Here is an 11,809-nt window from a genome sequence, read left to right as displayed (position 1 = left end):
AAAATTATCGAAGCAAAAATATCTCACAAAGATGTCAGCTCCTGTAAGTCCCAAAATAAAAAGCATACATATATATATTTATTATTTACATATTTGAATGTTTATATATAATGTTGTAAAAATAAGATTTTTAATAGGAAAAGATATATAAATTACATATGTATTTTTGTAGTACAAGTATAAAAATGTGTGATGATAAAAGGAGAGAAAGAAATTTTAATATACTATTTGACCTTGTTTATTTTTGATTGATACAATATTCGTATTTTATTGAAATATGGTACAAAAAGTTGACAAAGAGTTTTTATGCATATAGAGATATTCATATATATATGCAAGTGCCCTTAAAATAAAAAAAAGAAAATTAATAGAAAAATATAGGAATTCTTAATGTTTATATAGGAAAAAAATGCCACTATGTGTACCTAAATATATATATATATATATATTTGTGCTGTTCCGCACATGTAATTTTTGGAATTTGTTTTTTTTTCTGTCAATTAACTAAACGTTTATGCGTTTTAATTTTTCCGTGCAGATGTCAAAAAAGAGAAAATTTATCAATGATGGTGTTTTTCAAGCAGAACTGAATGAGTTTTTGGCTCGAATTTTAGCGGAGGATGGGTATTCAGGGGTAGAAGTTAGGGTTACACCAATAAGGTACAAATATGTGCATACATATGTTTGTGTATGTATATGTGTATACATTTGTGAGCATATTTGTGTGTTAGTTTTTGCATAAGTTATGTTCTTCCTTTTAGGAAAAATACGCATATGCAAACCGTTATAGTGGAGAATGCATAAAAAGAAATTAGTTTGTGAGGCTGTGTCATTATTTGACACATGCATGTGATAATCATTTTACACATCCGTAAATTTTGTTATTTAATTTTTATTTCTATAGAACTGAAGTCATAATTAGAGCTACTCGTACAAGGGAAGTACTTGGAGACAAGGGAAGAAGAATACGTGAATTAACATCCTTAGTTCAAAAAAGATTTTTTAATAAATCAACAAATAGTGTTGAATTATTTGCAGAGAGAGTAGAACATAGAGGATTATGTGCAATGGCACAAGCTGAATCACTCAGATATAAACTTTTAAAAGGTTTAGCAGTAAGAAGAGCATGCTATGGTGTTTTAAGACATATAATGGAATCAGGAGCAAAAGGTTGCGAAGTTATAGTTTCAGGAAAATTGAGAGCACAAAGAGCTAAAAGTATGAAATTTCGTGATGGCTATTTAATATCTACTGGAGAACCTTCAAAAAGATTTGTTAATACTGCAACAAGATCAGCCCAATTAAAACAGGGTGTTTTGGGTATAAAAGTGAAAATTATGTTACCAACGGCTATCGATACAAAAACAGGATTACCATCTATTCTTCCAGACAACATTTCTGTTTTAGAACCTAAAACAGATACCATAGACGTGTAAAAAGCATAACACTTAAAAAGGGTAAAATGAATTCAAATAAAATGTAACGAAATATAAAGAAGTAAAATAAAATAATGTAGCGTGAAATAAATATGCATGAAAATTTTAAGTGTAATTTTTTTTAAATTTTAAAAGTCAAAAAAAAAAAAGAAAAAAGTATAAAGAAAAAAAATTAATACAACATGTAGTAACTATTCAATATAATTGTGTTTTTACCATATTAGAAGAAAATGAAAACTTTGAAATTCAGTAACATTTAATACTACACTATTATTCTTCAAGTCTTTCCGTTAACGGAAACAAAAATTTTAGTACGTAGAATGGAAGCAGATACTCTTGTCGCCTACTCCTCACCATTTCATTCGTGTATATGTGCATATGCATTAACACATAGTTTTCCCATGTTTCCAAAAAATATACAATTATTTATATTACAGACGAAAGCGAATCATTCCTTAATGCTTCAAAAATAGATAATATTAATTTTGTAATCTCTCATTAACTTGAATAAATGTAATTATTTCAATGATTGAAATGAGCATATATAGCTTAGAATATTATTACAACCCAACGAATTATTCATATTTTATTGTTTTTAGCCTTTTTTTCTTTTTTTTTCTTATTTGCATAAAGAAAAATAATAGTATAAAAATTAGGTTATTAAAAAAGGATTGTGTTGCTATGATGCACATATCATTACGTCATTGGAACGAGTTACATATATATGTATATATATGTATACATATGTATATATATATGAAGCAACATGTAACACCGAATGACACAATTAGTATAGCAAAAGTTTAATGAGAGAGATGTTTCACATAACGGTTGTTAAAAAAAAGAGTGTATAACTTGTTAAGGTATCTAACGGATAAAATACATTAAAAAAGAAATTTCTAACCTTTTCTTATATTTTCTTCTAAAATATCTTTTATATTTTATTTAAAAAATATGTAAAAAAAAAACACTTAGAGATGTTATATGTTAGCGCTTATATACACTTTCCATGTTAAAAAAAAATTTATGAAAATATTATTTTTAAACAAATTTACTTATATTAACACTTGTGATGAATCCGTCCATTGGTATAATCGTGGGAAAACTATAAAGGAAAACAGAGCGTAATTTTATATAACTAAGGTCATGTATTAAATACATTTTTAGAATTTTATATATATATATATATCTCCCTTTCAAAAAATATACCCTTTACAAAACCTGTGAAGAAAAAATTGTATTTATCACCATTTTTATAAGAGTACTTATTTTTCAATTAATATTCTGCTTTTGTTTTATTTACCTTCTTTATTTTTTTTATTTTATTTTACATTATTTTATAACATTTTTTCTTTTAATATTAATATGCTTATAATTTATATGGTTGTCTAACCAGGTTTTGCCGTTCTTGTGATTGTTTAATGATCTTATGGACCCCGCATAACCTATTCATATTTTAACGAAACAAAGGGGAACATAAAAATATGTACGTGTATACATATATATATATATATATATATATATATATATATTTTTACTGTGAACCTTATGCTGTCGTTATTTTACTTTATTTTATTATCGAAATTACTTTGTGTGAAATAATCGCAATCTAAGTGGGAGCAAACGTCAACCGATTTAGGAATACTTAAGTTATAGGGAGCGCTTTTTACAACATTATCACATATAGACATATAATTCAAGAAAGTTACATATCCATAAGTATAAAAAAGGTTCGGGTTAATATATGTGATGTTGTTCTTTTTTTCTATTAGAATCTAAAAAAAATAAAGCATGCACTTCTCCTTATGTAGGGTACATATCAACTTTTTATGATATGACTTTGCTTTATTTCACTTCTTCATATGTTATTTGCTTTTAGTTTATTTTTATATAATTACTTCAGCGTTGTCCCCTTTACAAATAACTGCCTTTTTGTCTTTGTCATCCCACACAACATAATTACAGTTATTTATAGTGCAAGTTTCTAAAGCTTTTGAAATGGATGGAAATATCATTACGTCTTTATAATTTTGAACGCATGCTGTAATAAATAAACAAATGGTTAAAGAAAGAGCATCATAATTGTAAACATATTTTTAGGAGCTGCATTAAAATATTTGTGTAAAATAAGCATTACCTAAAGATTGATCTCGTACTCTGTTTTTTTATTTTTATTTTTATTTTTAATTTTATTATTTTATTTTTGTTTTTTGTTATTTAAAAAAAGAAAAAAAGGATGAAGTAATGAGTTGTCAAATTTATTATTTTTTAAAAAATAGAAAAGAAAATTACACTAGGTATTTGTGTGTGACTCCTTGATGAAAAGCGTTTCCATCGTAAAGGTTCTTTTGAGAGCTGATGAACGACAGGAAAAAGTGATGTAGTAGTTAATATATATATATATATATATATATATATATATATGTGCATGTGCATATGTACTAGTGTATGCATACATATTCATACTCTGTAAGAAATGAATGATAAAAGTAATTTGCCAACCTCATACAGATATACTCTATTGTTAGTTCAGAAGAAGATTCAATTTGATTGTTGTTGGTATTTCTTTTGAATTTCCTAACATCGATCTTAAATTAATTAGAAATTTCACTTATTTTGTAGATTAAGAAATAAAATGGTTTATATGTATATATATTTCTCCCTTTAATACCTTGCATTGTTCCTTCTTTGAGCAGATTTCTTGTGCCATATCTTTGTAATCATTTTCTGTTGAAATAAAAGTAGAGCAAAGGTAATGTAAAACGCTGAGATATTTTTATGGGTAAGTATATATACATACACTATTTACAAACATTATGCATTAAATCAAATGAGTTCGTGTTGTAACGAGTTTATTAACTTCATGGATAAAATACTTAAAATCAAAGTGCACATAAATATATATATATTCACAGCAGTTAATTTTTCTGTATATTTTTGCACAAGTACACAGCAGAAAACTGGAGAATAATATATAAATAAAAGCTGAACCTTCGTCATTCAAATCAATTATAGACGCCTTTTTAATTGCCACAGTATATCCTTTGTGACATGATACACTTATTAAATCTCTCTGAAAAGTGTAAAAATTTACCATTAGCAATAATGTATATAATAAAAGAAAGGAAAAGAAAAAATACACAGAATAAAACAATCCTATTCTAGACTGTGAAAAGGGATACATCAGGGAGTAATACAACGTGTAAAACAGTATAGAAGAATCAAAAAGGAAAAAAACTATTTCAGGTTTCTCTTATATTTACATCACTTAGCGTGTTAGAATACTTCGAAGGTAAATAATGCTGGTATCCTTCATTATTTATAAACCTTAAAAAAAAAAAGGGAATCTATAAAACCAGGTATAAAATGTTGAAAGAGTTAAAATTAATGGGTTATTATGTGTTATATGTATATATTTATATATATTGAAACCCATAGTAAAATATAGGGATGTCAGTTTCCTTAACGGATGAATTTTCTTCTGCACAGGTAATCATAAGTAAGCAGATAAACAAAAAGAACAAAGAAAAATAAGGTGGCATTTTGTTAAAAATAAAAAGACAAATTACTAAGGAATACAAAGGTTAGAAAAAGTTAAAATTAAGAACAATATTATTGAAGAAAATTAACCGTTCATTTATTTGTTTATATATATATATATACTTTTTCTTTTGTTTTATATTTAAAATTATGGAATTTATTATGTTTATAGTATATCCTTCCATAGAGAGGAGGAGTGTATATACATAGAATATATTCAAATATATGTTTCATACATTGCAAAAAAAAAAAAAAAAGAAAAAGAAAGAATATCATATAGATTTTACAAAAAATTGTACTAGGAAATAATGTAAAATTTTGTAACTACTTGTAATATGTAATTATTTGGCGATGTAGTCAATTGTCATATATGAACTCTTTCAAGTCGATCATATGCTCTTCATTTTGCCCATTTTAAATAATACACGGCTACGAATACAAGTGCATGTATATGTAAAATGAACAAAGATCCTTTATTTTAGGAGCTTTCACTGAAATTTCCTTTACACTTACTAAAATGAAATACCATATTAAAAGTACTTACGTGATCAAAAGTAGTTAAAAATTAAAATATATATAGTAATATATATATGTATACACATGAATAGTATTCTTTTTTAAAGAACCCTAATGATGTTATCGTAAAAATGTGCGTTTTATCTTGAAAGAGTACAGAGCGAATAAAACAAATATGGGTGTTTTGTTTTTTTTTTTTTTTAATATTAATATATGTATATATATGTTCATATCCAAATATAAATTCCTTCGAAAAATAAATTTTTAGTAAATTTGTTTTTTAATCCCTATGTATTTTTCAGACAAATGAATAAGGCATAAATTAGGTACCAGGGAGAATAAGAAAAGAAAATAACTTCATTATTGCTAAAACCAGGAAATATCCTTTTACGAATGTATTTTTTTTTTTTTTCTAAATGAAAGTATAAAATTGAAAATTTCACCATTTTATATGTGGAACAACAGCTTTATGGTGAAAATAAATACAAATAGTTCAAACATGTATATACTAAAAGGAAAGGGATAAGAAAATCCTTAAAAGACTGTTATATATATATATATATATATATATATATATATATATATATGTATTGTATATATTAGAAGTCCTTGAAGAACCTTCGTTTTCTTCATAATTTTTATTATCTTAACGCTTTCAGATTATTTCACGAGTCTTAGCGCAATTGTGCAAGTGTGCACTACTCTTTTTATATTCTTTTTTATGTGTCAATGATTATTATAAAAAAAAAAAAAAAAGAAAAAAACAAAGCTTTCTCACATAATTTCTTTTTCTTTTTTTTTTTTTTTTTGCATATGGTTCCTATATTATTAAAATATATAAAATGAAATATAAAAATCGTTTTAATGTTTCTTTTTTTTTTTTTATTTATTCTTGAATGGGAAGATGTGTGATATTTGCACAAGAAAAAAAAAAAAAAAATTACAATTATTTAAAAACATTGATTAAATACGTTGCATAATAAGTAAAATATTTATCATTACTTTTCGTTTTTATTGTCTATTCAACTATATATACGAGCACATTTAATCTTCATTCACAAATGTATATGCCATATCATTTACATTATGTAATTTGTCATTAATCTTTTTATAATAGCATTTTACAAGTATTGTTATATATTACATTTACGCGTAAACCTAATTGTATATTAACCTTTTAATTCTTTTGCATTAATCTTTTTACATTAGTATCATTTTCATTCTTCATTCAAGTTTATAGTTATTTATATTTTTACATTCCCCCTTTTTTTTTCTCTATTTTTTTCCATTTAAAATTCTTAAAAAATTATATTTCAATGATCTAAATAGGAAAACAAAAAAAAAGTTTTATTGCAAAAAATTTATTTTTATATAGCATGATATACACAAAGGTGGTAAAAAAAAAAAATATATATATATATCCACTATACATATTTCACATTAAGTATTCGTGTAAAAAGTGTATTTACTTTTGAAACAACACTAACAAAAGTAAAAGAGGAAGCCACATTTAATATAAAGAATTTAATTTTTATAATTTTGCATGTTTAAACGGACAAGCATACAAATTGTACATGTATGCATATTTGTTTTAAAAATATATATACTTGAGTCACATATAATACACTAGTACAATTTTTTTTTTTTTTTTTTTGTTCTGTGAGTTGTACGTATGTATATATAAGCATATAAGTACTTGCGCATTATATATATATATATATATATGTGTGTGTACGCGTATATGTATTTTTTTAACCAATTCATCCGATTTTGTATGACAAATGAATAATGGGTCATTTAAAGAAACGAATGTTTGCAGAAAAGAAAAACAAAAAGGAGATATTCCAGCACCTAGGTTTGGACATACGACTACCTACTTAGGTAATAATAAAGTTGCCGTATTTGGTGGTGCCATAGGTGACGCAGGGAAATATAATATAACCGATGATATATATATATATGATTTAGTACAAAATAAGTGGAAAAAGTTATCTACAGAAAATACTCCAACAGCTAGAGCTGCTCATGCAGCTGCTTGTGTGGATGAACAACAGTTAGTAATATATGGAGGAGCTACTGGAGGTGGGTCTTTGTCTTTGGATGATTTATATATATTAGATTTAAGAAGAGAACAAAGATATACTTGGATGACTGTACCTACAAAAGGGGTAACACCAGGTAGAAGATATGGTCATGTAATGGTATACAGTAAACCAAATTTAATAGTTTTTGGTGGTAATGATGGTCAACAAACCTTAAATGATGTTTGGTTTATGCATGTAGAAATGCCTCCTTTCGAATGGGTTAAAGTGTTAATCCCAAATAATTGTAAGATACCACCACCAAGAGTATATCATTCAGCTGATATGTGTAAAGAAGGACCTGCAACAGGTATGATTGTAATATTTGGTGGAAGAAGTTCAGAAAATAAATCATTAGATGACACTTGGGGTTTAAGACAACATAGAGACGGTAGATGGGATTGGGTTGAAGCTCCCATTAAAAAAGGATCTCCTCCAGAAGCTCGTTATCAACATACGTCTGTTTTTATAGGATCTAAGATGTTTATTTTAGGAGGTCGAAATGATAATGGATGTGCAGTTCCCTTATCCACAGCTCTATATAATACAGAAACAATAGAATGGGTTACCTTACCTTCTATTTCTAAATTTAGACATACATCTTGGATGTTTAAATATACAATCTATACATTTGGAGGATTTAGTCATCAAACACAACAATTCCCTACGAATGAATTAGAATGCCTTGAATGTTACACTCTCTTAACTTCTTTAAACAGTTTAGAAGCAGATAAGAAAAAAACTATGAAACAATCTTCTTTAAAACAAAAACAGCTATCAAGTGAAAGTATTAAACATCAAAACAGTGATCTAAGAACTATGAACTCGTACAATTTAAATAGCCAAGATATTATTAACCCTCATCAACAACAGAATATACAACAGAATATACAACAGAATATACAACAGAGTATGCAACAGAGTACGCAACAGAGTATACAACACTGTTTACAACAAAATGCTCAGCAAAATGTACAAAATAATAACCAATATGCAACATCAAAACAATTGTACAATATAAAATGTAATTCCAGTACTGGTAGTACATTTCCAAGTGCACAAAATACACATTACAGAAATATGTTAGATTCACCTACCTCTTCTTTATTTCGATTATCTAGTAGACCTATGTCAAATAAAATAAAATTATCAGCACATGCACATGCGGTACAAGAGACAGGTAGTGATTTTGCTCTACTTGTTAGAAAGATTTCAATTGATAAATTAGAAGAAGAAGGAAGAAAAATTAACAATGGTGTTTTATGTACTCCAGTAAATTATATTAGTGAATTTAAAAATACAGTGTATGACAAAATTATTACTACATTATTAAACCCTAATATTACACAATTTGAAATACAATATAATCACAATTCAGAAGCTATTTTCATAATTCCATGGGCTAATATTTCTATTTTATGCTCCATTGTAATAGATATTTTCAAGCAAGAGGATATAATATTAAAATTAAGAGCACCTATAAAAATTTATGGTGACATTCATGGTCAGTATTATGATTTAATGAGATTATTTCAATTATATAAGTGTCCAGTAGAAGAAGATTTAGGAGAAAAATTAAATGCAATAGGTGATATCGATTCAAATGATTATTTATTTTTAGGAGATTACGTTGATAGAGGTTCAAATAGTTTAGAAGTCATTTGCTTGCTTTTTGCATTAAAATGTAAATACCCTAAGCAAATACATTTAATACGAGGAAATCACGAGGATATGGCAATTAATAGTTTATATGGTTTTCAGGAGGAATGTAAAAGAAGATTAAAAGAAGACATAACTGATAATGCATCATGTTGGTTTCAGATAAATCAAGTTTTTGAATGGTTACCTATTGGTGCTATAGTAGAAGAAAAAATATTATGTGTTCATGGAGGAATAGGAAAATCGATTCACAAAATTTCTGATATTTCTCAATTGAGAAGACCACTAATCGTTTCACAAGTTCCTCAAAATTTGAGTGAACAAAAAGTTACTGATCTTTTATGGTCAGACCCAACCGATAACGATTCTATATTAGGAACTATACCTAATGATATAAGAGATCCAGATGGTACTGGTCATATTGTTAAATATGGTCCTGATCGTGTTCATAAATTTTTGGAAGATAATGATCTTCAATTAATTATACGAGCGCACGAATGTGTAATGGATGGATTTGAAAGATTTGCAGGAGGCAAATTAATAACTTTATTTTCAGCAACCAATTACTGTAACTCACATAAAAATGCAGGAGCATTACTATTCATTCGAAGAGATCTTACAGTAATACCAAAACTTATATATCCTGCAAAGGACGAAATTCGGTTCTTTAACACATGGTACAGTGGGGCAAAATAGCAAAAGCATAACGTGCACAATTGAGTGTATATATATATATATTTATTATTCGAAAAAAAGATAAGTTACATTAAAATTCAACAGCTTTGATAAATTTAATATGATAAATCCGCTCTTCCGGTTTATCTTATGAGCCCATATATGCACCACTCCTACATATTTTATTAGTTAAAATGTGTAATTTATATATGTTCAATTTTTTATATATTTTATATATATATGTATATATATATATGGTAATATAAATATGTGCATATGTGTACGTATTTATATATGTATATGCATTCCTATTTTTTCCTTCTTCCAGGGACACAAAAATGACGGAACTCAGGCCGCCGACTCCACCAAGAAATCAACCCAAAATGAGGGAATTAAATTATGGTGCTCCGTAACATTTTTTTTTTTTTCTTTATTCTCTCAGAAACGCACATTTGTATGTACACATATATATACATATTTAATTAAAATTTTCGTAAAAAAAAATAATTGGATTAAGTAATACTAAGTGTTAACTTTTTTTTTTTTTTCCCATCTTCTTCCATCTTTCATCTCTTTCCCATTTTGAAATAAAAAGTATTAGCTAACAAATAATTTGATGTGAATATAGGATATATTCGCAAAAATTATATTTTTATAATAACCTATATTTGTAATTTAGAAGACATTTATTCCTCCATTTATAAATGAAGCATCATACATAGGGCGAATTTTATTTTATTATTTTTTTTTTTAAATATATTAAAACGTTGTAATTATAACAGATTAATTTATGACATTTTTTTCTTCAGGAAAAAAAATATATATGGTGAATTATTGAAGTATGTCTTTTTATTTTTTTTTCACTGTTCATAATAGCATTCACGATATATTTTTTCATTTTTTTGTTGTTGTAAGATGTGTATTTTGTAAATTTTTTCTTTTCTTTTTTTGTAATATTTCTTAAAAAAAATATATTATCTTAAAAATAATTTTAAAAAAAAAAGAAAAGAAAGCAAAAAAATTCTAAAATTTGATAAAAAAAATATAATAGTTATAGGTAAAATAATAAATAAAAAGAAGCATTCTTTTGAGCCTTTTTTATTTTTGTTACGCATTTCACAGCCCTTTTGGGGCGGGAGACACAATTACCCAAAGGATAGTGCATATATATATACCCATTGTTGATGTTTCCTATAACAGAAACTCTAGAAATATTAAATCTTTTTCCTTCCATTGAAATAGGATTAAATACCTTTTAACAATATCCACAAAAAATCGGATATATTAGACATTCCCTTAATTATATGCACTTTTCACTCTACTAACAAAATTTGCCCTGCGGGATATTTGGGTATTCTGTATCGTCCGGGCGTATATATATAATCATGCATGTACATTTATATATTTTTCTATACATATTTATACCTTATCAATAGTCTCTGCTTGTTTTAAAATTGTCATATATATTTAATTATATTTATATGTAGGTACAAATATTCTTCACAATTTACACTTCTCAATTTTAGCATAAAACTATTTCTTTTTATAATTTTATGCTTTTTTTTTCTTCTGCAGTACGAAAATCTTTAAGGTGGTGCAAGTAAGTTGCTGCATCAACAGTTCTTAAAAAAAAATGAAAAAAAAATAGAAAATCATAAAAGGATTTAACACATAGTCTTGAATTAATAACTTATGCAATCATCATAATAAATATACTTTTTCTTATTATTACAATTTTTAATTTTATGCTAATGTGAATATAATATACAAGTGCAATTATTCAAATAAATCAATTTCTGTAAACGTTATATAATTTTAAATATGTGTATGGGGAACGATATATATATTATTTTATTGTGTATTTTCGACTTTCCATTTCCTTTCTCATTTTTCTGAGGGGAA

General features: G+C 26.1%; 3 protein-coding genes across 3 annotated transcripts; 2 read left to right on the top strand and 1 right to left on the bottom strand.

Moving 5' to 3' along the window:
- Window positions 1-31: 31 nt before the first annotated feature.
- Window positions 32-1,436, top strand: PmUG01_12051000 (40S ribosomal protein S3, putative; the record flags this gene model as incomplete). The annotated part of the gene is made up of 3 exons (XM_029006730.1): window positions 32-43; window positions 539-660; window positions 905-1,436. 3 exons carry the CDS (start codon window positions 32-34, stop codon window positions 1,434-1,436), a joined length of 666 nt encoding a protein of 221 aa, XP_028863190.1.
- Window positions 1,437-2,477: 1,041 nt separating this feature from the next.
- PmUG01_12050900 (conserved Plasmodium protein, unknown function) lies at window positions 2,478-4,978 on the bottom strand (the record flags this gene model as incomplete). The annotated part of the gene is made up of 12 exons (XM_029006729.1): window positions 2,478-2,541; window positions 2,646-2,657; window positions 2,830-2,881; window positions 3,025-3,211; window positions 3,335-3,477; window positions 3,574-3,593; window positions 3,729-3,791; window positions 3,939-4,024; window positions 4,108-4,163; window positions 4,428-4,509; window positions 4,700-4,763; window positions 4,869-4,978. The coding sequence occupies 12 exons, from the start codon at window positions 4,976-4,978 to the stop codon at window positions 2,478-2,480; spliced, it is 939 nt and encodes a 312-aa protein (XP_028863189.1).
- Window positions 4,979-7,273: 2,295 nt separating this feature from the next.
- On the top strand, window positions 7,274-10,320 carry PmUG01_12050800 (protein phosphatase containing kelch-like domains, putative; the record flags this gene model as incomplete). Its single annotated transcript, XM_029006728.1, has 2 exons — window positions 7,274-9,909; window positions 10,236-10,320. The coding sequence occupies 2 exons, from the start codon at window positions 7,274-7,276 to the stop codon at window positions 10,318-10,320; spliced, it is 2,721 nt and encodes a 906-aa protein (XP_028863188.1).
- Between the last annotated feature and the right edge of the window lie 1,489 nt (window positions 10,321-11,809).

The sequence above is a fragment of the Plasmodium malariae genome (assembly GCF_900090045.1).
Source record: "Plasmodium malariae genome assembly, chromosome: 12".
Taxonomy (NCBI): domain Eukaryota; phylum Apicomplexa; class Aconoidasida; order Haemosporida; family Plasmodiidae; genus Plasmodium; species Plasmodium malariae.
This window is presented reverse-complemented; position numbering and strand designations above follow the sequence as displayed.